This window comes from Panicum hallii, chromosome 9 (assembly GCF_002211085.1).
Source record: "Panicum hallii strain FIL2 chromosome 9, PHallii_v3.1, whole genome shotgun sequence".
Classification (NCBI taxonomy): domain Eukaryota; kingdom Viridiplantae; phylum Streptophyta; class Magnoliopsida; order Poales; family Poaceae; genus Panicum; species Panicum hallii.
The window spans coordinates 3,347,951-3,373,748 of NC_038050.1; the positions used below are offsets into that span (position 1 = coordinate 3,347,951).

The 25,798-nt window shown below is 49.8% G+C and overlaps 3 protein-coding genes and 1 non-coding gene across 6 annotated transcripts; 2 read left to right on the top strand and 2 right to left on the bottom strand.

The window, feature by feature from the left end:
- Window positions 1-476: 476 nt before the first annotated feature.
- Window positions 477-548, bottom strand: TRNAC-GCA. Its single transcript has one exon. It is a non-coding gene; the product is annotated as a tRNA-Cys (tRNA).
- Window positions 549-956: 408 nt separating this feature from the next.
- LOC112874987 (E3 ubiquitin-protein ligase RHF2A-like) lies at window positions 957-5,271 on the top strand. Of its 3 annotated transcripts, none has more exons than XM_025938638.1 (9): window positions 957-1,117; window positions 1,317-1,500; window positions 1,565-1,611; window positions 3,612-3,674; window positions 3,758-3,857; window positions 3,973-4,310; window positions 4,404-4,511; window positions 4,595-4,845; window positions 4,952-5,271. In XM_025938638.1, exons 2-8 carry the CDS (start codon window positions 1,369-1,371, stop codon window positions 4,803-4,805), a joined length of 999 nt encoding a protein of 332 aa, XP_025794423.1. In that variant the 5' UTR covers window positions 957-1,117; window positions 1,317-1,368; the 3' UTR covers window positions 4,806-4,845; window positions 4,952-5,271. The 3 variants fall into 3 exon arrangements, with proteins under 3 accessions (XP_025794423.1, XP_025794424.1, XP_025794422.1); XM_025938639.1 differs by having other exon boundaries at window positions 1,114-1,251; XM_025938637.1 differs by lacking the exon at window positions 957-1,117 and having other exon boundaries at window positions 1,124-1,500.
- A 2,471-nt stretch (window positions 5,272-7,742) lies between these two features.
- On the top strand, window positions 7,743-11,179 carry LOC112874983 (fasciclin-like arabinogalactan protein 16). Its single transcript, XM_025938632.1, has 2 exons — window positions 7,743-9,331; window positions 10,735-11,179. Exons 1-2 carry the CDS (start codon window positions 7,981-7,983, stop codon window positions 10,809-10,811), a joined length of 1,428 nt encoding a protein of 475 aa, XP_025794417.1. The 5' UTR covers window positions 7,743-7,980; the 3' UTR covers window positions 10,812-11,179.
- Window positions 11,180-12,133: 954 nt separating this feature from the next.
- Window positions 12,134-25,448, bottom strand: LOC112876552 (nuclear pore complex protein NUP1-like). Its single transcript, XM_025940683.1, has 16 exons — window positions 24,961-25,448; window positions 24,362-24,408; window positions 24,119-24,234; window positions 23,639-23,801; window positions 22,093-22,377; window positions 21,592-21,666; window positions 20,555-21,220; window positions 19,973-20,451; window positions 17,374-19,431; window positions 14,625-15,550; window positions 13,874-14,017; window positions 13,608-13,760; window positions 13,367-13,482; window positions 12,990-13,157; window positions 12,642-12,866; window positions 12,134-12,524 (listed from the first exon to the last, which is right to left on the bottom strand). Exons 1-16 carry the CDS (start codon window positions 25,277-25,279, stop codon window positions 12,399-12,401), a joined length of 6,066 nt encoding a protein of 2,021 aa, XP_025796468.1. The 5' UTR covers window positions 25,280-25,448; the 3' UTR covers window positions 12,134-12,398.
- Window positions 25,449-25,798: the final 350 nt, after the last annotated feature.

Below are 25,798 nucleotides of genomic sequence, written 5' to 3' on the forward strand. Positions count from 1 at the left end.
GTGTTCGATAGCGGTGTAATTCTTAGTGCCTGTAAGAATATAAGATTGTGCTGTAGGAGTCTGACAAATGAAACAAGTTCTACTGTGTTTGATTCTCCATTGTTATTGGAACGTGATAAATGATTATTGAAGCTGCATTTGTTTCGTATACGTTGAGGTTATATGTTTTATGTTTCATTGTGCGTCATCCACTCTCACCGCACTGATTGTGCACAATTAAGATTGTTTCATGATGTTACCTCGAGAAGTTAGAAGGCTCCAGTCAAGAAAACATCGCATTCAGATTAAAAAAAAGATGAAAGAAACTTTATTCCTCCTCTACCAATCAAATAAGCACCCCATAGTGCCTCTTCGTTATATAAAAAAGGAAGCAAAAATTAAGAAAATAAGCTGCATGCTCAAACATTGGCGGTGATGCAACCGTTGGGGACAAGCATTTGTGGAACAAAAAAGATAAATACGGAAAAAAGAAGGTGAGGGCCCAACCGGGTTCGAACCGGTGACCTATTGATCTGCAGTCAATTGCTCTACCACTGAGCTATGGACCCTTTGTTGTTAACGGATTAAAATAACGTCTAATGTCATTTAACAACATCCTGGCATCGGACGGTCACGCTGCCCGGTACGGGACATGGACGGTGGATGCTGGATGTGCTTTATACGGTCTCACAATAATTAGCCCCATGTAGTGCTCCACCAATCACCGAGGACGTGCCTTACATACAGTCACGGGTGGTGGCCCACTTGCCAATATAAACGCGGGCCCGCACCTCGGTGGGAGACCCGTGCGCACGCCTCTCAATTTTAGCAAACCCCAGCAATAACATAATTAGACTAGATAAGGCTGGCCCACGGTCCGTCTGCCCCACCCGTCATTGGCGCGAGGGGAGGCGAAGGGAACGGGGGCGGCGGAGAAATCGTTTATTCCCCCCGTCTCCGTCTCGTCTCCTCTCGCCATCGCCGAGACCCCACACCCCACCCCCCACCCCCCGGCGCAGGCGCGAGGGCGACGTTGCCGGGCTCGTCTTCGGCGACGGAGTGGAACGATTCCACCAGGACCAGGAACGCTATCGTTTTCGTGGCGTTCGGTGCCGTTCCGTTGAGCGAGCGGGGCCAGGTACCCTCTCGAAACCACCACTCATTCGTTTCCTGGAGTTGTTGGGTGCAGTTTTGGTCGGATCGGCTCAATTCTGCGGCATTTGCTGCCGTTTCGGCCAAATCTGTCGCGTGAAATTCGGGGGATTGTTGATTGTGTGTTCTTTTCGATTGATAGTTCTTGGTTTACCAGGAATTTCACCAGAAATGCGCGTGTGCAGGAATCTGTCTGAGGAGAGGTAATCGAAGTCTGTTTGGTCCCTCGCTGCGGAGATGGACGAGAAGGCGAAGATGGAGAGCAAGCTGTCCTCGGCGGCGGCGTTCGTGGAGGGCGGCGTGCAGGACGCCTGCGACGACGCCTGCAGCATCTGCCTCGACGCCTTCTGCGACAGCAACCCCTCCACGGTCTGCTGAAATTGAGCTTTGGTTGTTTGTGATCGATGCGCTTACTGTGATGTATTCTTTGCAGGTTACGAATTGCAAGCATGACTACCATCTCCAGTGCATTCTTGAATGGTAATGTTTTCTAATATGTATGTGTTATCCTTTTCTTCCTGCTGCAAGTTATGGTCATATGCTCCTATGTTAAAGTTCCCGCGACGCCTTTGTCCCCTTTTGCCTGCAAGTTATGAACCTTATGCAGTTATGCTTTTTGACCCATCTGCGGCCAGGGTTAGACTGACTAGCTTATAATAGCACATTCTAATCTTTTCAAAAAAATAATAGCACATTCTACATTATCTTGATCAGTTTGCATGGCAACACGTTGCCTTCTGTGGCATAAATTATGACATCGATCCCTTCATCCTTATGGCCTTAGTTAACACCGAATACCAAACCAAACAACTTTTATTTAGAAGATGTGAGTTTATGAAAATGGTGCTTGCCTACAATCTCAGATTCTCAGTAATGCTTTCATTATGCAATTCGACTGTGATGGTCTTTTTTTAGAGTTCCAGGGACAAGGTCCTGGTCCATTATGCATTGCAACTGGATCCTCTTACATAGTTTGCAATCAAGGTTCCACACACGTTCAGCACAGCAAACAGTGATAACCCAGCACTGTCATAAACCATTCAGCAGGAAACACTCACCCCTACTGAAACCAGAAAAGCAGCAGCCTTTTTGCAACTTTCCAAATTACCAAAAAAGTAAAAAAAAAATGAACCATAAACGGGATTACATGCCAGCATATGGCAGAGGGTAGTGATCAGAGCTCCAGCAAGCCCTGGCCATTGTGCAGCAGTGCACAGCATCTGTGTTGTTGAATCTGCATTAGCAGTTTAGCACTTGCTGCAGCCTTCATGTCCCTTGCTTCTCCAGCATGTATTGTCAGGTTTCTCATCAGGATACACCAGCCTCCAGAGTCAAATCTCTTGGGTCTGGATGCTATGTTATCCTGTGCTTCCAGCCAGCTTTTGTATTGGCCCAGATGCCGAGTAGGGTAGAGCTGCGCCCAGCCCTTGAGCATGAAAACCATCTGGCTCCACACCGTCACCTGGTCCTCCATGGCTTTCTCTGAAAACTCATACAGTTTCTTAGCTTCCACAGCCCCCAAAGAGCAGCAGAACTAAACATATTCATGGCTGCATGTTTGATAGCACAAATTCAAAGTTTGGCTACTGATTCAAAATCAACAAAACCATGCATCCCTACTATGTTAGCATGGAGTCCACGTTTGTCATGCTACTACACAATCTGACTGTGATGGTGAGGCGATGGCTTTAGAAGTTTAGTTTAAAAGAGTTGCAGATTTGTCTTGTTTCATGGTGATAAGCTTGTCACATTTGGGTTCTTGTTTGCCCATCAATTGATGTGCTAAATGAGAAGGGTAACTACTAGTCTACCAAATGGGATGCAATTGAACTATGTGTTATGTAGGTTCTTATTTTTATAATTTCAACTTGCCTACACAAGTTGGGAACACCGAATAATCCTGCTGAACATGCCTGTCTCACTTTTAGCATGGAGTTATGATAGCACATTGCTGAACATATGATCAATGCCCATGCGATGTTTCAGCCATTTTCTTTCTTCTGGGCGGTTGATTCTTGCAGTGTTTTTCAGACTAGCTTATGCTTCAATGCATGATTAGTTAGCTGAACTGTCCTGTTGGAAGTCTTTCTGTAGCTCGATAGCTTTTTTTATTGAGTTTGTGTCATCCGTCCCAGAATCTTAGTTTTGTTCGAGAAGTTCTTAGGACGAAGTTTCGTTCTTACCTTGTTATGGTCACTGATTCTTGGGATTTGTGCTATAGTTTCCTTGAAAATGAGGTGGAACTGAATGTAGTGTGTGATTTCTGACATTGAAGTAATGCAGAAAATAACATCATATGGTCGATTTAGAATGCAAGCAATAACAATACATGCATGCTTCATTCTGTTTGAGTAAGGTTGATTGAATTGACCCAAGTCAATCTCCAATCAATATATACCAAAATTGCTATTATTGTTGCCATGCTTACAGTTTTCATTTCATGCGTTTTTCAATGTGTTCTGATTCATGTGACAATCTAGGTGCCAGAGAAGCTCCCAATGTCCAATGTGTTGGCAGCCTATCAGCATGAAAGATCCTATGAGGTGAAAATTTGTCATCTGTCATGTCTGTTTTTTTGAGCTACAGATCTTGTCTATTTCTCACCCACACTTTTGAAGTACTGCAGTCAAGAGCTACTGGAGGCTGTTGAACAAGAGAGGAACATGCGAGCTAATCGTTCACATAGTACTGCTCTTTTTCGGCACCCAATGCTGGGAGATTTTGAGGTGTGGCATGCTTCTTTGTTCACATTTGAGGATGTTTTCAGTAACTACCAATGTTTTGCTCTGTACGTACACTTGTCACATGTACTTCTACTAATATCACAATTTCAACTTTTAGATTCCTGTAGGTGCAGATGATGCAGAACTTGAAGAACGCATCATTCAGCACTTGGCTGCTGCAGCTGCAGTGCGTAGGTCACACCGTCATCATAGGAGAGATGGGCACCACAGCAGATCAGGAGCAAATAGTCACCCACAACTTCTTGTGCTGTCAACAGACGAGCACACAGCCTCAGGCCAAGAAGCGGATTACGAACAAGCCCCTGCTGTAGTTTCTGGTCGCCCTTTAGCTACTCTTGTTGAACAAGAACGCACCACTCGAGGTTTAGACTGTGTTACCAATCCACCGCACTATTATTCTACTCCTGCTGATAGTAGTGCTAGAACAAGCAATAGGTACTTTCTACATCCGTCGATACTATGCTTGTGTGTTTTTCCTCACTATCATTGAGCCTTTGCTCGTGCTAATTGTTTGTCATGATTGATCAGAATTTCTGGGATTCAGTCTACACCTGTTGATCAAGATAGAGCAGGACCATCTGATTTACCGTCGTTCTCTGACACACTGAGAACTCGTCTTCAGTCAGCTTCAATGAAGTACTCTCCAAACCCTTAAAAACTCCTGACAAATGGAACAGGGGCATGTGCATCTTACCTGTGGGCATTCTTGACACTGGCAGGTACAGGGATTCTATAACCAAGAGTGCAAGTGGCTGGAGGGAAAGGTGGTTTTCTCGGAGCAACACCATATCAGATATCGGTTCAGAAGTAAGGAGGGAGGTCAACGCTGGGATTGCTGTAGTATCTCGCATGATGGAACGGCTCGATACAAGGGATGGAAATGGAACAGGGCCTTCTGCTACCTCTGCATCAGGATCCGGTTCTCAGTGAGGGAATGTCCTTGGAAGAACGGACACAATTGTAAAGACAGGTATGTGCTCATCGTGTTCTTTTTGCACAAGCGAAAGCTTCTACTCATCTACTGTAGTGGCGTTCAGCAATGTAGACTGACTGCTTCGAGATCTGTCTTGCTTCAGGTCCAAAGGAAAAAAGGCATCTGTTCAGAGCTCCTGGGATCCAGCGATGCTTCATGATCTCTGTTAGGTCCATGCTTCAGAAGTTCGCTGAAGCTCTTGCGTCCAGGTCACGGGAAGGAACAACACATGCGCTCCCGCTCGAGTCTTCAACACGTTTTCCCCTGTGTAACATATGCAAAGGATGTAACTAATGAGGCGGCTGTAACTGTAACTGTAACAATATGAGTGTTGGTGGTGCAGTTTCCGTTCATATCCATACAAACATACTGTACCAATGGATCGTTTCTCATGGCAAACTCGCTGTCTGATTTTTTTTTTCAGTTTGGTACTTTGGTCAAACAAATAGAAGAGCACGAGGCACACACAGGAGGAAATGAGGAATGAAGTTTTGCCATCAACGAGGAGTTAAAAATTGTAACCCCCTGGATCAAGATTTAACTGCATCGGATTAATGCGGCCTTCACGTGGCCAGCCCATCCCAATTCCTCCAACCAAGTAGTCGAGCAGGAATTAACAGTATCGCACGTGCAAGCCCGACAGGTGATGGGCTGATGGCTCCTCCTGAGCACGTACGGAGCCAAGAGTTAGCAACAGGTGCCAGGTGATGATCTCTGAAAGAACAAGCCGGCTGGTCAAGATGGAAGAAAGAGTGAGCAAAGGCAGCCGGTCTGGGCGATTTTTTTATGAAAAAGGAAACAAAAAGGAGCCAAGATGAAGGTGCGCCGAGCAAAAGCATCAGCGCATGAGCGCGTGTAGCTTGATGGCCACGAGGCCGAGGTGCGCGGTTCGTTTCGTTCGTGCCCTTTCCTCGCTTGCCGTCTCGGCCGCCCGCCCGCGTCGGCGTCGCGTACCCTCCTCGTACCACCCCCGCCGGCGAGCCCACCGGCACCGACGCTTCGCTCAGGCACACTAGTAGTAACTGTGAGACGGAAAAGTACTTGGTACTGGAAATTTGTTGGAGGCTGGAAAAGCAAGCCGTCGAGGCGGTCGCTTAGCGTGGAGAGTAACCCACGCCAAGCGACTCCGGCGACGCCTCAGGCCAAACCATCGGAAAAGAGACAGCCCACTTTACCCCTCACCACATCCTCTCCCTATCACGAGTCAATCATATTCAGCGAGCAACCAAAAAGCCAAAACAAGCTGCCGCCACTAATCGCTCGACGTAACGTGCACCTGGTTATCGTTAACCAAAAAAAGGCAGCAATGATTTTGTCCTGCGTATTTTGCCGTGTATTAGTAGTAGGTTTCTTTTTCTTTTTTTTGTCCCCTTTTCCCTCGCGGATGTGTGAAAGCTAAGGAGCGAGACACGGTACGGCGCTGTCCTGCGCGTTTCTTCTGGGTGCCGCACCCGCAGCGAATGATCACCGCCGTTGGGGGGCGCGGCGCCGGCGATCCGGCGATGGCGACCGTCCAGCGAGAGGCCACGCTCATCAAGCCATGTTCTGATGATGCTCATCAAAAAAAAATTAGAGTGCTCAATGACCCCCGTTGTACACGCCGTGCAACGCCCAAGAAACGTGGCGGTTCATGTTAGTTTTTTTTTTGTGTAGACCCTGCCAGAAGACTGTGTTTTGCCAGGCGACGATCGAGATACTACCATGGAAAAATCTTAAACAGGTTTTAGTTTATGGTAGACCGTCGGATCGCTGATCATCATTGGTCTAATCGGGGAGTTGTGGCCTTGTGGGTGAGTTGTCTCTTAACTGCTCGTACACGATACGTTTCTCCCCGCATCTGACCCGGGAGAGGGAGGGAGGGAGGGAGGGAGGGAGGAGAGCAGTATGGCACTGATCCTGTGTATTGTAATTGCAACAAGCTCACAGCACGCCACGCTGGCAGTGGCAGGAAGCACATTGCTTCGGCCTTGCTCCTCGTTGACTCGTTGCGGGTAAACGAGGGCGCTTAGAGATCACCAGCTCTTGTACTCTTGTTTGACCTTTTTAACCATAAGAAAAGATACCAGTGACATAGTTTAGCCTAGCATGATGAAAAGCCCGTCGCTTCTTGATCCGGGTCTGGTGGTGGCATGGCACCTACACCTACCGGAACGCCTTCTTTTTCCCCTTATCTCCCGCAGAGGAAGCGAGACGCACACCTGACCACCTGATCAATGATCATAATAGCCTTTTGGGCCCGCTGCTAGCACCGACGGAGTGGCTTGTGGCTAGCGGACCGAGTCCATTTTACTCGGAGACTTGCCGCGTATTTCAGCCCTTCGGGACGAACTTAAACACGGACAGCTGCAAATAATTTCTTTTTATGGCAAGCAAACAAACTTTTCACCGCAGCCTTGTAGCCCAAAATTTCATTGTCCGATCGAAACGAAGGACTGGGCACAAATCTCCGTAGAACCCGTGACGCCGGCAAATCCATCCCGTCCCTCCCGCCAAGCCGGCCAGGGGCTCGAAAAGCGCGGCGGGCACCGCGAAAAGCGGCCGAAACCAGCGGAAATCCGAGGCGTTGCCGCGCCCGCCTGCCCGGCTGGGCTCGCCGCCCGCCCGCAGCGGCCGTGGCCCGACCCGACCATTGCGTCCCGCCTTTTTCCTGCTCACGCACACGCGAACCTTGTGCGCGCCGAGGCTGCCTCCGCACACCGACACTTCCCCTGCGGCCTCCACCGCGGCCCCGCCCGCCAGCCTGTGTGCTTGCCCCCACCCACCACACCGCGTCGTCTCAGGTCTCTCCCCCCTCCTTCCGTCGGCTCGGCTGGCTTGCTCGGTTCCCCTCTCTCTCTCTCTCTCTCTCTTCACTTATAAGCAAGCTCTCTCACACCTCACTCTCCCTGCTTTCCCTCTCTTTCTCTCTCTACAAAGTAGAAGAAGAAAAAATACACCCCAAAGGAAAGGCTCACACCACCCACCTCCATTTAGCTTACTCCTCTCTCCTCTCGCTCTATTCCCCACCCAACCACCAAATCGAGCTAGCTGAGGGAACAAGAGGACCAGAGGTAGAGAGCAGCGCGACGCAGCATCGAGAGGCGGCGGCGGCGAGACCAATCTAGAGGGAGCAGAGGCCGGCCGCGCGCAGGGATGGGCGCGCCGGTGCACGGCGCCCTTCTCCTCTTCCTCCTGCTCCTGGCAGGGCCGGCGGCGGCCGAGGACGCGGCGCCGCAGGAACCCACATTGCCCGCCGCGGGCGCCGGCGCCGGCTCCGGCGGCGGGGCCGCGGTGGGGGTCAACTCCAACTCGGTGCTGGTGGCGCTGCTGGACTCGCACTACACGGAGCTGGCGGAGCTGGTGGAGAAGGCGCTGCTCCTGCAGACGCTCGAGGACGCCGTGGGGAGGCACAACGTCACCATCTTCGCGCCGCGGAACGAGGCGCTGGAGCGGGACCTCGACCCGGAGTTCAAGCGCTTCCTCCTCGAGCCCCGCAACCTCAAGTCGCTCCAGGCGCTGCTGCTCTACCACGTCCTCCCCGCGCGCCTCCCCTCCGACTCCTGGCCCGCCGCGTCCCACCCCACGCTCTCCGGCGAGGAGGTCGAGCTCGCCGCCGCCGCGGCAGGCGCTGACGGCGCGGCCGGCATGCGCGTCGGCCACGCCGCCGTCACGCGCCCGGACGCGGTGCTCCGCCCCGACGGGGTCATCCACGGGATTGAGCGCCTCCTCGTGCCCCGCTCCGTGCAGGAGGACTTCAACCGCCGCCGCAGCCTCGCCGCGATCTCGGCCGTGCTGCCCACGGGCGCGCCCGAGGTCGACCCGAGGACGCACCGCCTCAAGAAGCCCGCGCCGCCGGTGCCCCCCGGCGCGCCCCCCGTCCTCCCGATCTGGGACGCCATGGCGCCCGGCCCGTCCATCGCCCCCGCGCCGGCGCCTGGGCCCAGCTCCGGGAAGCACCACTTCGACGGGCACAGCCAGGTCAAGGACTTCATCCAGACCCTCCTCCTGTACGGCGGCTACAACGAGCTCGCCGACATCCTAGTCAACCTCACCTCGCTCGCTACAGAGATGGGCCGCCTCGTCTCCGAGGGCTACGTGCTCACCGTGCTCGCTCCCAACGACGAGGCCATGGCGCGCCTCACCACGGACCAGCTCAGCGAGCCAGGCTCGCCGGAGAACATCCTCTACTACCACATGATCCCCGAGTACCAGACCGAGGAGTCCATGTACAACGCCGTGCGGCGGTTCGGCAAGGTGCGCTACGACACGCTGCGGCTGCCGCACAAGGTCGTGGCGCGGGAGGCCGACGGCTCCGTCAAGTTCGGCCAGGGCGAGGGCTCCGCCTACCTCTTCGACCCGGACATCTACACCGACGGTAGGATCTCCGTGCAGGGCATTGACGCCGTGCTTTTCCCGCCGGGTGACAAGAACGCGACGCAGACCGCCGATCCTCACAGGAAGCCTCCCGCCATCACCACCCACAAGAAGATCAAGCTCCGGCGAGGTCAGTACCTCCAGATCTGGACCTGGTCCTTTCTGTTCTACCCATATCATTACAGATTGCTCAAAAGTAACCCAACACATTGTCCTTAGTTCAATAATTGAGCTGAAATTTACAGCTCACAATCTCGATTGGGGAGGTGGGTAGATTAATTTTGCAATTGGTTAAGATCAATGCGGGTTGATCAGTTGACGGTAAGAATGTTGCCGGTGAGGGTACCGGTGAGTGATCGGCTCGTAGCCGGCGGCGATTAATTTATCAGTTGGTGGGTGATGAGTACTGGGTAGTAGAATAAAGACGAAGGCGTCGGCATAAAATAGCAGCAGCAATTAGGGTTCCTTACTGTCCTACTGCCATGGCCGTATTGGAAGGCATATGGGCCTGTCGGTGGCCGTTTGGCACTTTCTACCGTGGACCAATATTACTGTAGTTTCCTAAGGTTTTTTATGCTGTCACCAATGCCCAACATCTGTACTGGCCAACGTGTTAGCACCGTGAAAACATGGATGTGAACTGACATAATAGGGATAGTTGGGCATATGATGTTGGGAGGTTGTCTTCAGCATCTGCTTGATGGCGGATACCGTTCCTGGGACTGCAAGCAACACTATTCTTTAACCATGACGCATGAGCAACAATTTTGCTTTTCCTCAAAGCATGAAAGCCTCATATAAAAGCCTTGTTCACGTCCTTGTTTTCATAGTTTGGTGGAATAGTACCTGATTTGTTACTTAGAGGGAAGGCAAGGTCGAATGTGTGCCTTTGTATGGGTAAACAGCAATAGTTGGCAGCGTTCAGATTGTAGACACTGACAAACGAACGAAATCAAAATCTTGCCAGAGGAGACTATATGTTACTGAGGAGAAATTAGATAGCCCCCAAGGTATACGCGTATGATCTGAATTAGACAACTCGGTTCAACCCAAACCACTAAACCTTTGTAGGCCCTCGTTAGCATTTCTTGTGAAATCAGATGTTTACTCGAGGTTGGGAGCAGGAATATACCAAAGCATTTTAGGAATGTGTCCCAGTCCACCCTGTATTTTGAGTTCCATGTGATTTTGACATTAGATCAATAGATCCATTCCACCTGCCAAAGATGGTGTTTATTCATTCCTGCTTGTAGCCTTTGTAGCCAAGTTACTGTCGGCCGTTGCCATGTCGCTTGGCCATGAGAAAATATATATGGTATAAAATTTGCGAGTTTTCTTTTGCATAATTATTTAGGCATTGGGTGCCGTCCTGCCGATTTGACAGGTTATCTGTTAGGACAGCATAATCTAGCGTTTATTCGTATTACTTCCTACCTGTTTTCTTTCCACCCTTCTGTTCGGCACCATGTCGGTGTCATTATTTGTTAACCGTGCGGTCAGTCTTAAGCTTTGTTCCCTACCAAAACTCTGCAGGCAAGTTGTTAGAAGCATCGTGCCAAATGGCTGACCTCTTCGGTCAGCGATTGCGATTCGTAAGCTGCCAGGATTGATCTCCATGACACCGAAAGACGAACGAACTGCAACAACGAAGTGATGGCCGATGGGGGGGCTGTGTGCTGGAGGGAGCCGTCCACATTATTATTTGTTTTTCTTTTTTTTTTGTTTATTGATAAGAATAATGAATCAGGTGGGGATGTAAACTCGGTGGTTGTTGGTGTGTCCAGAGAAAGAGAAAAAGAAAAAGAAAAGGCAGGAAAAAAATTGTCCATACATGAAGGAGGACCGGGATCGTCGTCTGTGTATAGGAAGAATTAAACGTTTTGTTTTCTGTTTTTCGTCATTCTTTTGCTTCTGTTCCCGTTTTGACAATGAGAATCTCGGGTAAACACACATCATTCTTAAGATTCCTTTTTTTATATTTTGTTCTCCCAGTGTATCGTCGCGTTTGCCATGATAAATCCTGGTAAGATCTGCAAGGCTGTGCGAGTGATTTGTCTGTCTGTCGGTGTACCTGCGCTGCTCTTCCGAGACCAAGAGTCACGACAGTGGGAGGAATCTTCCGGAGAGCATGATGGATGGTGGTGAGCAATAAACTAGAGATGCTCCAGCTCAGAAGCAATCAAGCGAGCAGCTACTGCTGATATCGAACAACTGACAGTCTGACAGCTAATGCCGATTGACCTTGCCTGATTCCGTCAATGATCAGTGTCTTGGTGGCGAGGCAAACAGCTAACAAAGGTTGCTGCTCCCTGCTAGTGCTAGTGGTTAACAGTGAGGAAAAGTTACTCAAAAACTGGCAGATAACCGCAGCGCATGGCTGCTGATCTTGCTGTGAACTGAAGCTACTACAACTCCGCCCTGCACAATGGAATGCTCCTACTGCACCTCTCAAGAAGCCTGTAGCCGTTCCGGGGGTCAGTTAGAGTCCGGTGGGTGGACCCGACGGGCGACGCTAACGGTAGCATCCGAGGATTAATGGACGGAACTGACCACAGGTTCGTGTTGGGTTGTGTCCCGGACAGGATCGCAACCTGGAGTCTTGGAGCGCAAAGCGACAGCCTCCGGAACGGTGAAGGTACTGGATGGGCCAACATCGTGCAAGTGGGCACAACATTAGCTGGAGGCCAGCCGCCGCACCGCTTTACTGGGCTGGAAAAAGGCTGGCGCGCCCGCGGCCGGCGGGCCGGCCCATTCCGGCTGCAGACCTTTCTGAACCTAGCGAGGACGCTAACGCTCGGTCGGTCGGGGGCGGCGTGCGGTGGGTGGTGGCCGGAGAACGCGACAGGATCACGGGATCCGATCCGACAGAGCCCGGCGGGCAGGATTCAGCGCCAACGTGGCTGGTCAGATGACCGCATGTGTGCACACAGCATGAAAACAAAACCGTCTGTACTTTCTTCTTTCACACGTACGTGATCAAACAATCGACCCCGATTCAGGAGTGACATGTGGGCCGTGGGCTGCGGCCCATGTCCACGGCTGCCTCCCGTCGCCGCTGCTCCTACCAGTCCTACTACGAAACCAATCGCCTCACCACCCATCTCTACAGCAGCTGTACTGTACTCTCTCCAGTCGGCACTCCAATCTACAAGCAGTAGCAGAACTCTCTCCGGCTATGATATCCTCGATGCTATATATTATATTCTCAAGGCCTCCCTGAAGCCGATGCTGAAGCTGTTCTGCAGGCCGCCGGCCTTCTTGGGGAGCCCCAGCGTGGGCTTCTGCATCATGGCCACGAACTCGTTGTAGTCTATGCGCCCGTCCTGCAAGCAAACAAGCAAGAACCACCAAAGCATTCAGTAACGGTTTCAGTGACACATGCCGCGGTCACATGCGATTCAGTGTGTTCTGAAACTGAAGCGACGGGGGCGCTGACGTACGTTGTCCTGGTCGACCTCCCCGATCATGTCCTCGAGCTTCACGTCGCCCAGCCCGAACTCCTCGCACGCCAGCTGCAGCTCGTCGGCGGTGATGTACCCGCTGCCGTCCTTGTCGAAGTACTGGAACGCCGCGAACAGGTGGTCCTCCCGCTCCACCTTGTTCAGGTGCAGCGTCGCCGCGATGAACTCGCCGTAGTCGATCGTGCCGCTGTTATCCACGTCCGCCTGTTGGGGCAAGGAAAATAGCAGCTCAAATCCGTCATGCACAGCGAATTCCACTCGTATTTTGAATTTTGATCCAATTCCAGTCACACGGATGAAAAGCTCAAGATTTACTGAGCAACTTACTGCTTGCATGAGCGCCTGGATCTCGGACTCCTGGAGATTGGCGCCAACCTTTTTCAAGCCGACCTTCAGCTCTTCGAAGGTGATGGACCCACTGTTGTCTGTGTCTATCATCTTGAACATTTCTTTCAGGCCGGCGATCTCGTCCTCGGATAGGTTCTCGGCAATCACCTGCGGAGAACAAACAAACATATCAGGACAAGCAGTTTGGCTCAAACTCTTCGTCAGGAACATTCGGATAGCATTCCTTGTTTTTTTTTCTTCGGCGTTTTTTGTAATGCGTCTTGTATCAGCCAAATGGCCAGCAGCTATTCACTGAGTACATGAGTACAAATGCACGATGACGATAGCTAAAGTTAATTCTTTCAAGACATGCTTACCCTAAGAGCCATCTTTTTCAGCTTATTCATAGCTGAGAACTGTTTCATACGGGACAGAACAGCAGAATCCAACGGCTTATCAGGAGCCAGGCCACCAACCTGGACCCATGGATGCCCTAAAAGAAGATAGTTGCAGCAATGTTCAGTGATAAATGCCACATTGCTGATGGTCTGTACTCTGTACTTCTGAAGAAAAACTGCAATGCATGCATAAACGGATCATGCAAAGTTAGAAACTCACGTAGAACTTCATGAGCAGTCAGTCTCTTCTTTGGGTCCCTAATAAGCATTCGTCTCACAAGATCTTTGGCGCCTTCAGAGATGCTAGGCCAAGGCTCTGACTCAAAATCAAGTTTCCCATGTAAAACCTCTTCAAATATACCTTGCTCGTTCTCTGATAGAAAATGATACAAGACTTAGTCCAATAGATTGAACAAAGAAATAAAAATTTCAGGAAATTTGCGTGCAATGCGGAATAGTGGAACTAAAGGTGAGTGAATTTTGCACCTGCCCAGAATGGTGGCACACCACAAAGCAAGATGTAAATGATTACACCAGCACTCCAAACATCTGCCTCGGGGCCATATTTCTTCTTGAGGACCTCTGGTGCGACATAGTAAGGGCTACCGACAACATCCGTAAATATTTGACCTGAAATAAGATCCACATATAAATATAGAGGAAAATGGAGAATGATTGATATCATAAGGATGGGATGCATACTGCAGAATAATAAAGGTGTGCAGCTGTGTGTCTCAACTGTTGGTGACACAATATGAATTCTTCCAAATAAATTTGATGCCAAAGACCATATTTTCACCATTAATTCAAGCAATCAGAGCATAATGTAGTACCCACTAACCACATTAGCAGCCAATGAATGTTGAAATTCGGAATTGTAAATTTGCTGGAAATCAAATCAGTATATTGAAGAAGATCAGGTGTCATTCTCTTTGTAGCTGACCGAAATAGGGTCATAAAGAGCCCTAGCGATATGAATGTGTATTAACAACTACAATTACCACAGCATATTGGGTTTTCATGAGTAGCATTGCACCACACAATGCTGATCAAATGTTGATGGGACGGGAGCAGAGAACTAAATCATGGATCAAGTTGAAGAAAAAAAAATAATCAAGGTACAAAAATGCTGATTCATGTTCATATAGTAGCAATGCAGTGCAAGCTCTTTGGTGAATGGTTTAAATGACAAATAAACATTCTGTGCACTTAGATAAATGCGAACGCAGAAACTCACCAGGCCGAAAGAAAATGGAGAGACCAAAGTCAATTGTCTTGAGAGCGGCCTCCTCCTTCTGGTCAACGAAGAGAAAGTTCTCTGGCTTGAGATCCCGATGCATGACGCCCATGGAGTGGCACACCTCGACGACGCCGACGATGACCCTGGCGAGCTCGGCGGCCTTCCGCTCGGTGTAGTGCCCCCTCTGCACGATCCTGTCGAACAGCTCGCCGCCGGCGCAGAGCTCCATGACTAGGTGCACGGCCACGGCGTCCTCGTAGGCGCCGCGGATGGAGATCACGTTGGGGTGCCCGGCCAGGTGGTACATTATCTGGATCTCCCGGCGCACGTCCTCGACGTCGTCGTCGGTGACGAGCTTCCGCTTGAGGATGGACTTGCACGCGAACTCCTTCCCCGTGCTCCGCTCCACGCAGAGGTACGTGGTGCCGAACTGGCCCTGCCCGAGCCGGCGCCCCAGGCTGTACTTGTCCTTGAGGTTCTCCGTCTTGCGCTTGAGCACGGAGCCGACGAGCAGCCCGGCGCTGGACACGCGCTTCACCTGCGGCACCTTGGGCCGCGGCCTGGGCGCCTCGCCGGATGAGTTGGAGCTGGGGTTGGCGGCAGCGGCGGGGGCGGCGGCCGGCTTGGCGTCCTGCTTCGCGGGCTTGGGCGCCGGCTCCGACTGGGAGGTGGCGATCTTGACGGGCTCAGGCGCCTTGCTCTGCACCATGACCTGCACGTCGGACGCCGGCTTCGGCAGCGCCGGCGGCGGCGATCGGCCCGGGCTGCCGCCGGAGGGACCATTGGCCGCGGCGGGCAGCGCGTCGCCGTCCTGCGGCGCCTTCCACAGCACGGTGGAGACGGACTGGAAGAAGCCGTTCTTGGTGATGCTGGGGCCGACGCACGTGTTCCCCATCGCGGTGGGCCGGGGCCGACCGCGGAATCTTTACCGGGCGCCTCGCCGGGATCCGATCCGACGAACAGCTCCCGACTCCACGAGCTCCGCGCCGCCGGCTCAGATCACGTCGCGCGCGGATACACACACGCCCCCTCCTCCTCCTCCAGCATCCGGGTCTGCCCCTTTTCTGGGCAGGAAACTAAGGAAGGCGAAGATCGAATCCGAGCTGCAACGATTCGCGCGTCGAAGTCAACGCGAGGCGCAGAGCGATGCACGAAGCCGTCCCCGAACTCAAACTTGCAATGCGGAAACCTGGCGCCCTTTGGAAAAGGCCAGCAGCTACGCGTCAAGGATAGCGACGAAGCGGCGGCAGGAAGAAGGAGAGGAAGAATTGTTCAATGCAACAGCAGGCGACGATGGATGGACCCCGTCCGGCCGGCCCGCGCGGCAGGTGGACGAAAGAGTCAGAGGGCGAGCAGAGCAAACACGAGCGCGAGAACCCAAATTGTTCAGAGCAAGAGGGATCGGGGACCGGACTAACCAAGCTTTGGAGCACCGAGCACGGGGTAGCGCACAGGCGCAGCTCCTCGGCGGATCGTGATCGAGGTAGGTAGCTCTAGGGAAGAAGCGAGGGCGGAAAAGCGGGGACGGGGGCAACAAAAGGGCAGGGTTGCAGGTGGAAACGCGTGATCGATCCCTCGGAGAGATGACGAGCAAAAAAGGGTGGGTAAACACGAGGAGGAGTACGTGAGGGGAAGTCTGAACGGGCGAAGAAGCGAACAAAAAGGGAGATCCAGGAGCACGGCAGGCAGGGAGGGGAGCCGGGCGGGGACCAGAGGCGGCGGCTTGCAGTGCAAGGGGCAAGGCAATGATTGGGTCTCGGGCGGCTACTCGTGCCTGCCTAGCTGTTGGTTTGACACGGCAGGCACGGGGAGGGAGCGGGCGCGAAGTGGGGGTCGGCGAGCGGGCACGACGGCCGTGCCATTCTTTTTGTCCTGCTGTGCGATGCCCCGTTGCTTCCGTCCTTCCCTCTCGCCGATCGCGGAGGGATGGATTCATTGGGAGAAGGAAGCTAGGCTTGGCGCGTGGGTGTGGCCGACCGCGACCGGGTCGCGCCGCTGCCCAAAGTCCAAAGCGCGTCGCCGTCGGCCCGGGTCCGGGAGCCAATGGGCATCTGCATCTCCGCCGACCGACCGCGGCAGGTGGCCGGTAGCATCCCAGTTGAGCCTTCTCAGCTGCCGGATTGCACACAGATTCAAAATTAGGCAGGTGCCCGCCAGTTGCCCGACTATAAATAATCGTACGTAGGTGTCGATCAGTAGCTTTCTGGAGAAGTGGTCAAGCACACGGGAACAAAGTATTTTCGCGGCGTGGACACGCACGACAGCATGGCCGTGGCACGCAACAGCTCGCGGAGAAGCAGCAAACAACCGCGTACAGCAAGTGCGGAAAGCGAGGTTGGATGCACAGATATTCTATGCTAGAGTTCTGAGCTTGTTGGATGTAAAAAAAAATACAGCAGACAAAAAATTACACCTGGAGACACTTTTGTTCTATTTTTACACCCCAAGAGCACAAGCGTATGACACAACGTGCAGACATGCAGGCCGGCTCAGACGAGCAAATGAATTGGATGGGGGGGGGGGGGGACACTACACTGACCTTGGGGGGCTTGGTTTACACGCCACAGCCACGAGATGCGGTTTGTACTGTCCTGCTGTGCTGGAAAACCTGTATGGTCATCGTATCAACCAAATCATATCTATTTTTCCTGTCCCGTGATTATCAACCGAGTCGAGAGATGTCACCGAGCAGTGCAGTCCCATCCAAATTGGCATCATGTAGTGCAGATTCCAACAGGGGGCTCATCTCTTCTTAGGTACCCTTTTGACCTTGATCATTCTTCTGTTCGACTTGTCACCGCCGCCGCCGCCGCTGCCCAATGAGAAATTCCCACCCTGAAACTCTAGACTGCCGGCAGCTGGGAAGGACGGATTCTGCTGCGCTGCTTGTTGTTGGCCCCCGAACTGAAAAGCTCCACCTGGCTGGACTGCAGGAGCGCCAAATGCCGGGGCAGCAGGTGTACTATTCTGCTGTCCAAAGGGTGAACCAAATATCGGTGCTGGTGCTGGTTGGTTCGTGTCATCTGCCATGCTGTCTTCATTCATCTGATCATTTCCGGGGGAGCCCATGCCAAAGGCCGTGTTTGTATTTGTCATTCCAAATGGAGGCTGAGGAGTAGACGAGTTCATGCTTGTGTTTGCTGAGGTAAATGAGAAAACAGAAGGTTGAGATGAGAAAGTTGGAGCTGGCTGCGCTCCAAATGCAAAAGCACTGCCTGAAGAGGCTGATTGCCCAAACGTAAATGTGCTTGGAGGGGATGAACTTGAGCTGAAAGGGTTGCTGAAAGTGGAGGCTGATGAAGCTGCGGAGGTGCTGGCAAATACACTTGTACTGGCCACTGTTGATGCACCAGCAGAAGAGCTAGCTGAAGAAAATGTAAACCCAGTACCTGAGCTGGAGCTGAATGGGTTCGCAAATGTAGCTCCAGCTCCAAATGGTGAATTGCCAAATCCGGATCCCGATGTGGATGTTGTTGCTCCAAACGAGACAGTTCCAGGTCCAGATGAGGAAGCTCCTGCTCCAAAAGACACGGTCCCAGGTCCAGATGAGGAGGCTCCTGCTCCAAAAGACACGGTCCCAGGTCCAGATGAGGAGGCTCCTGCTCCAAAAGACACGGTCCCAGGTCCAGATGAGGCAGCTCCTGCTCCAAAAGACATGGCCCCAGGTCCAGATGAGGCAGCTCCTGCTCCAAAAGACACGGTCCCAGGTCCAGATGAGGCAGCTCCAACTCCAAAGGGAACAGTCCCAGATCCTGATGAGGAAGATCCTGCCCCAAAAGAGAAAATACCAGGTCCTGATGAGGGAGCTGCTGCCCCGAAAGCTGATGGAGTTCCAGGTGTTGATGATGAAGCTCCAACACCAAAAGACATGGTCCCGGAACCAGTCGAAGAAACTCCAATTCCAAAAGAGAAGGTCCCAGATCCAGATGAGGAAGCTCCAACACCAGGAGTCACGGACGGGAATGGTGAGCCAAATTGTGGTTTTGGACTCTGGGATGGTTGTTGCATTTTGTCCTCTGTCTGCGTCGGCTTACTACCAAAGAGTGTGCTAGCAGCAGATGGTTGAGAGGTAGAGCTAGTAACCGATGATGTGCTGAGGCCAGTAGATTGGGCTGGCGAGCTGAACCCAAAAAGGCTGTTTCCGGAGCTTGGGAATGTGAATGGTGTGGTTGAAGTAGCCTGAACACCAGGAGCAGTGGAAGTATTAGATGGTGCAGCCGTTGCAGCGCCTGCAGCATCACTTGAAGCTGTAACTTGAGAGAAAGTAGGCACAGATGTGACCGGAGAACTTGAAATAGGTGAAGCAAGAAGTTTTGATGATGGCTTGCTGGCTGAATCTGGGACTGTAGATTTCACTTCATCTGCAGCACCTCCTGTCCCAAATGATAAGGTGCTAGCTGGCTTTACCTCGGCAGTTGTGCCATCTGATTTAGCTGATGGTACCATTGAAAAGCCAACAGAAGTACTGGAAGAAAAATTAAATGCTGCAAATGCTGGAGATGATGATGACGATGAAATAGCTGGACTGCTACTGGACACAGCAAACATGGTGGAAGCAGCTGAGCTGACAGCAGGTTTATCAGTAGGTGGGACAATTGGGAGCTTTGGTGATGAAGAGTTTGAAAAGCCATTGCTCAGGCTCGCAGAAGTAAATGCAGCAGAACCAAAATGGAGAGGGGCATTCAGTGTTGTTGATGCGGTTGCTGGCACCATCTTGTCTGATGATTTAATGACATCTTCCGCTTTTTCTGTTTTATCAGCTCTGTCAGAACTAGTGCTGTCCAATGTTGTGAGCTTGGTGACACTGGAAACATAAAAGGCAGAACAGATTAATAGACTTAAAAAGATTGAAAACAGCTGACTTACATTCAAAGGAGGATCAGTTTAAGACTAAATTATTTTGTGTGTTTTTTTTTGCATCACCAAGTAACAACAAAAAACTGAAGACAAAAATCAGAAATTCTCATAGGCTCTATCACCATTGTTCATTGTCAATATAAAGATCCATATCAAAAGAAAAGGACTCAATACACTTCTCTATCCAACTAATATCGAGTCCTACCAATCTCATGATCAGCAGATCAGGTAAATAATAATAATACTATATCCCCCAGCTAGGACAAACAAAACTTAGTTCCCAAACTCCATTCAGTCAATGGCACAAATCAACAACAGACCACAGCAAATTGAACCTACGTTAATACTCAAGTTTGATGATATTGAGTGCCCAATCATGTTTTCACTAACCTGGTGGAAGCATAAAACCCAATAATCTTATAGCGCAAATACTATTAATAGATTAAATGGTCCATAAATAAAGAAAGACAAGAAGCCAAGAGAATCACCTCTGCCCAAATGTTGATTTGTTTTTAACATTTGGTGTTTCCAAATCTGGTGCAATAGACTGCTTGAGGCCAACACTAGTATTTGAAGCAACCATCTGTTTGTCGTCATTAACTGAAGCAAGCGGCATTGCTGACACACTAGTTGCAGGACGGGTGCCAGGAGGCGCATTTGAGAATGCAAAACCAGCGTTGTTATCCACAGAAGCATTGGGAACTGCTTTTCCAGGATCATTTGATGAAAGCAAACCACCAGATGAAGAGACAGTTTTAGATAATGATGCTACAGGCTGCTCACTAACCGGAGAACCAACAGCGTTCTTCTTCTTCATTAAGTTTGATTCAACCAATATATTTTGTTCAATTTTCTGCTCTTTTCTAGTTGGGTCAGATTTCTGCTCAGTTGTTTTAACCTCTACCTTACTTGATAGACTCTTGGAGGGAATGGGGACCTCCAGATCATCATCCAACTCTGGCAAGTCCTTAAAAACATAAAAGTGAAGGGAAAAACATGGTGTCAGTTCATGAATATTTGACATATGGCTGGATTACATATGATGAAACAAGAATAAACCTTTTGCATACCTCTATCACAGCCATTTTAAAGCCTGGTTTCCGTGATGTAGAAGCAGAAACTGAGTTCCCTAAAAAGGTAGGTTTATCAGACGAAACAACTTTTGATGATTCACCTACTATCATATTTAGCTTGTCTTTCTTCAACAGAGAACCATTCAAGTCTGGGTCAAGGGGTCCATTTGTACCATCAAAATCTTGAAATTTCAGGGAACTAGATGGGTCATACATACTGCTTGGCCCAGTATCTTGCAAAACAGGTTTCTTCGACATTGAATTACTAGTATTACCAGTTACAGATTTCTGTCCAGACTGCTTCTCTTTAGGAGATGGAGCTATTATATTAAGCTGCTCAAATATCTTCTCTGCCATTTTGTTTGATTGAGCTGGTACGGATGGAGCGCTATCACTAGGTTTACTATCTCCATTCTTATGGGATTCTAGGGGTCTCGCAGATGTTGTTCCAAGCAATAGCCTTTTTGAGCTCGGAGATTCCTGGATGGATGTGCTGTCTTCAGTGAAATCAGAACCACTTGTACGGCTAGTAAGAAGGTTTCCTCGAGAAATTGCACGAGCATCTCTAAAAGGAGACATCATATTTGACTTCTGCCGAATTCTACGAATGGGACCTATAGATCCAACTTCATTCTCTAAGTCACCCCCTCGTCGTTTTAAGACCTGTTAGGAAGATGGAAGTATAGTGAGAGAAAAATCTGGTGGATAAAGTTCAGGCTATGCAGAATTTACATAGACCTCACAAAGTCACAAAAAAAGTTCCTCAATAGTGTACCTAACAAGTTGCAATATGATATTGCCATGATATTATACTTGCATCAATAAAATGAAATAATATGTTGCTTTTTATAGCATAAATGCTTGCATATGCCACAGCACAGCTATATCAGGGGGAAATCCTAGATTTTACACATTCAGAACCATAACTCTGTGACATATCTATCTCTTTATAAAGTATAAACATAATGCAGTAAGAAAAATAGCATGCTTCAGTACAAAACGCTATTCGACACTCTGGCTATTTAATAAATTACCTGCCTGCCACCGATATGCGAACTTTGTGCTCGTTGGGACAATGAAAATGTGTTCACATCACTAGAGCTCGAACCCTACAAGATGCATAAACAAATAATTACTTCCAGAAACTTTGGAAGCTCTTCTGAACGCATGAAATTGAACAGGGAAAAATTCTCTAGTACTATGGCACGAAGACTCCAAGAGCATTCTGTGTGGAGCACATACAGATAAATACGCATGACCTCTGGTAAAGAAATAGGCGATAAACTACAACGAATTAAGTCAAATTATTTTAACTTTGACCAACATTTATTATCAACACTTATTAGGTACAATAATGATATAAAGAGGACTTGTCACAACATACTTCCATGACACTGCAATTTTAGTAACATTTACAAACATACCAAGATAGGTTTGATAATCAACATTGTATTTTCAAGGCTGTTGCAATGCAAAGCAAGAGTTGAAAACTAGAAATTACAAGAATCTGACATAATGTACATAGATATACTAACCTTAAAATAAGGAGAGCGGGACATTCTATATATCGCTGACCGCCCCCGTAATCCCGAAGTCCCATAGCCATTAACAGGGAGCCCAGGGTTTTCATTCCCAAATTCGATCGGTGCCTGAACAATTGGTGGTTCAGGTCTCCTATCATAGGCATTGTTGCTTGCTTCACCTTTGTTCTCAAGAAACAATCGGCTTCGCAGACTACTTGATGGGGGTCCCCTCGAATAACGGGAGCTCATATATTGTTTGGCGAGTTCTGCAGGAGACCTAGCACCATGACTATGTACCTGCAAAAGTGCAAGTAAGATATGAACTAAATTAAAAAGGGAGCAGAAGTTTCAGAAAAGAATACATAATCGAAGAGCTACATATGCTAGCTTCTAGCCAGCTCACTGAATAGTTGATGAAGCAAGTTAACAAGTGTATAGTAGTCAACAGTCATACCAGGGCAAGTAACAATGCTTACTGAGCTGAAGTGAACAACAGGCTCAGCTAAACTTGCACAGGTATGGCATTGGCATCCTTGAACTTGAGACCTTAGAGATGTTGTGGGAACTTAGTTCAATCAAAGTTGTTGTTTGTCGCATGATTTTTACTCTGAAATAAATGTAGAATTGAATTGACAGTCTTTGATTCAAATGAGGTTTTAATTCTATCGAGATAATCTTACCAGTGTCCCTATATTCTGATTTAGCATACACGTAACCAAATTTCACCTTAAATAGGATCTGAGTGATTGGGAACCTAAATTTGAAGTCCTCGAGTTCAGGAAGTGATACACAATGTTCTTAAGGCATCGCCAAGGTGACAAGGCATTCAGGGAGGCAGGGGCATAACAGACACCTTATCAAAAAGCAGCAAGAAGAGAAAGAAGAAAAGAGGAAAGTGGGCCAGGGACTGGCATGCAAGGCCAAGCATCCAACACCTCACCCACCCCAGCCAGCTCAACGTCTATGTCCAGAGCAGCACTCTCTCCAGGGCACCCTGAGAGAGGGAGGGAGGGAGGGAGGGAGGGAGAAGAGGAGGGAACAGCAGCACTGCAAGCAGTACATTTAGGGCATCAAGCAATCAGGAATTCAGGGAAGTCATTAAGAGAAGTTGTATGGATGAATGGAGCTTGTCCCCCTCACCCTTTCTTCCCTTTACCTTGCTTTTTTCTCCTTTTTCTTTCCTACCTCACTTCAGCCATTCTTTTGTTTCTAGGTTGGTATGACTTTGCCTCACCTTGCAAACACTTAGGCATTGCAAAGTGGGTGGGCCGCCATGCCTCGCATTACCACCTTAAGAGCCTTGGTGATTCACACAGAATTCAAGGGAAATGCTATCCAATCTAAATATGAAGAGTAACTGCAATAATTTGAAGAAGGTAAACATATACCACCACACATCCTAACTCCAGAGATACTGGGACAAGAATAATAAACTGTACAGGTGTTCCTCTAATTTGGCTCTGCTTTCATGGCTCCCAGGTATTGGACCAACAGAGTTTTCCTTCACTTTATATTGCTAGTAACATAAAATGCTTGAATGAGCAGGTTTTGTCCTTACTTTAACAGTCGGAGATTCTGCAGCCATCTGGTGTGAAGTGGAGCCTCCTATTCCATCAATTCTGATACCTTCATTCTTTTCCTCGCGGGAAACAATAGATGTAGGTGGATCAGGCTCAATGGTTCTTGCACGCAACAAGTCTGTAAGACGATCGAACTCAACCCTGCACAGTAATAACTCCTCGTCATGAACAGCTTTAGAAGCATTAGACAAAGAATAAATTGTGAAAGGAACACGTAAGCACAAATAAAGGAAAGGTGAAGAGCACAATGGAAGCAGTGGAACAAAAGGGGATATCCTTTGAGAAAATAAAGATTTAGAACAAAAGAGGTGGAACATCACAGAACCAGATAATAGATATTATAGCAGAGATGATGGTGAATAATATTCATCAACTGAGAATCAGCAACTGTACATTTTAAGAAAATATAACTGTTTAAACACCAGAATTTGAGGAATAATAATTACATAGTTACATACCTAGTGAATGTTTTCCGCATTAACAAGTGCTCTACTTCAGACAATGCTTTGTCATCTGATGTGGCGGCTATGTTCTTCCCTTTATCCATTCCACCCTCAGGGAGTGGAGGCGAATCCTGCATTAAAATTTCAAATGTTCTGGTATGAACAATGGTGAATGATATGATACCATATACAGCACATGCCACATCAAACACAATATAGTGTGGTGTGTTTAACTGTTAATAGTCGATTGCTACTTACAACGTTAGTTGAATCAGGGAAGTCTTGTGTTGGATCATTATTTCTTCCTGCAATGATAAAACATCCATCAGATCAGCAACAGTATAATTCCTAGGCAATTATTACGCACGAATCCAAACAAGAATTAAGAGACAACAGTACAAACAGAATGGAGACGAGAAGAGGATCTCTTATTTCGCATCAAGCAGCGAAACATAAGGCTCCAATAGTCTGATTACATCCCACATGCTAATATTTAGACTATTGTAGCTTACGGATATCAATCATTATGGTATCCTTGAGACGTATATCTAAACAACAATAATGCACCATACGCATCGCTACAAAGCATAGTTTTAAAGCTTTCCAATTCTGCGGGAAAGCTCCTGTGAGTTCCCCGAAGCAAAACAATTTGCTTTCATCACGAGCTGAACCCTACGTATCAGCAATACATCCGCCACAGCTAAAATTACCCAAAACTAAAGCAGGTGCTTGCTTGTAAGGTAAACCCTAACATGCCCGGAAAGCCCGAAACCCTAGCCCAAGCCAAAGTCACGGACGGTTGGAGCAGACACCAATCCCATGAACCAGGGAGGAACGCAGAGCAATCTCAGGCTCACCGTGAGGCGACGACAATTGCGGCGACGGGGCCGGCGGCGGGGCGAGGCGCTTGCGGAACACCGAGCCGAAGAGCCGCGCGGCGCCGCCAGCGATGAGGCGGGAGGCCGGGTCCACGAGCCGGGACACCCAGCCGCCGCTCCCGCCCTCCCCGCCCGGCCCCGAGGATGCGGACGCCGCTGCGGCAGCGGCCGCGAGGCGGTGCGCGGCGGCGGCGGCGGGGGGCCGCTCGTAGGGCGTGGAGGCGGCGCGGGTCGGCGGGCGCCGCCGGATCTTCCCTCCGGCGCCTGCGCCGGAGCCGGCGTACGGGCTCGGGTACATGGCGCCGCGGCGGTGGCGGAGGCGCGGGGTGGAGGCGGAGGCGCGGGGAAGTGGAGGAAAGGGGCAAGGCGAAGGCTAGGGCTTCCTCCCGTCCCGCGAGTCGCGAGGCCCGTGTAGTTCGCAGCTTCCTGTTTCTTTCTGCTCCTGTGCTAGGCGCGCAGGCGTGGGCTCGCGGCGGATACGTAATTTCCCGTACGGGCGCCTGCCGCTTCCCGGGCATCCCATCAACGTTCGGATTTGATAATTTGAACTTTTAACACGGTTAGAGCCGTTAATGCGAAAGGTGGATTTGAATTTTTGAACTGCCTTATTTTTTTATATATATCACGCAGGCAGGATATGAAAGCCCGGATGCTTATTTGAGGTTATCGTGGCTAATAAATAACCTCCCTACCTCACGTGATACTGCTGCAGTTACGAGTTCGAACATCCAAGTTATTTCCGTTCACATGGTTTTCAGTACAAGTCCTGCAGAAATCCAATAAAATTTGCAACCAAACACACAGATGCAGGAAAAAC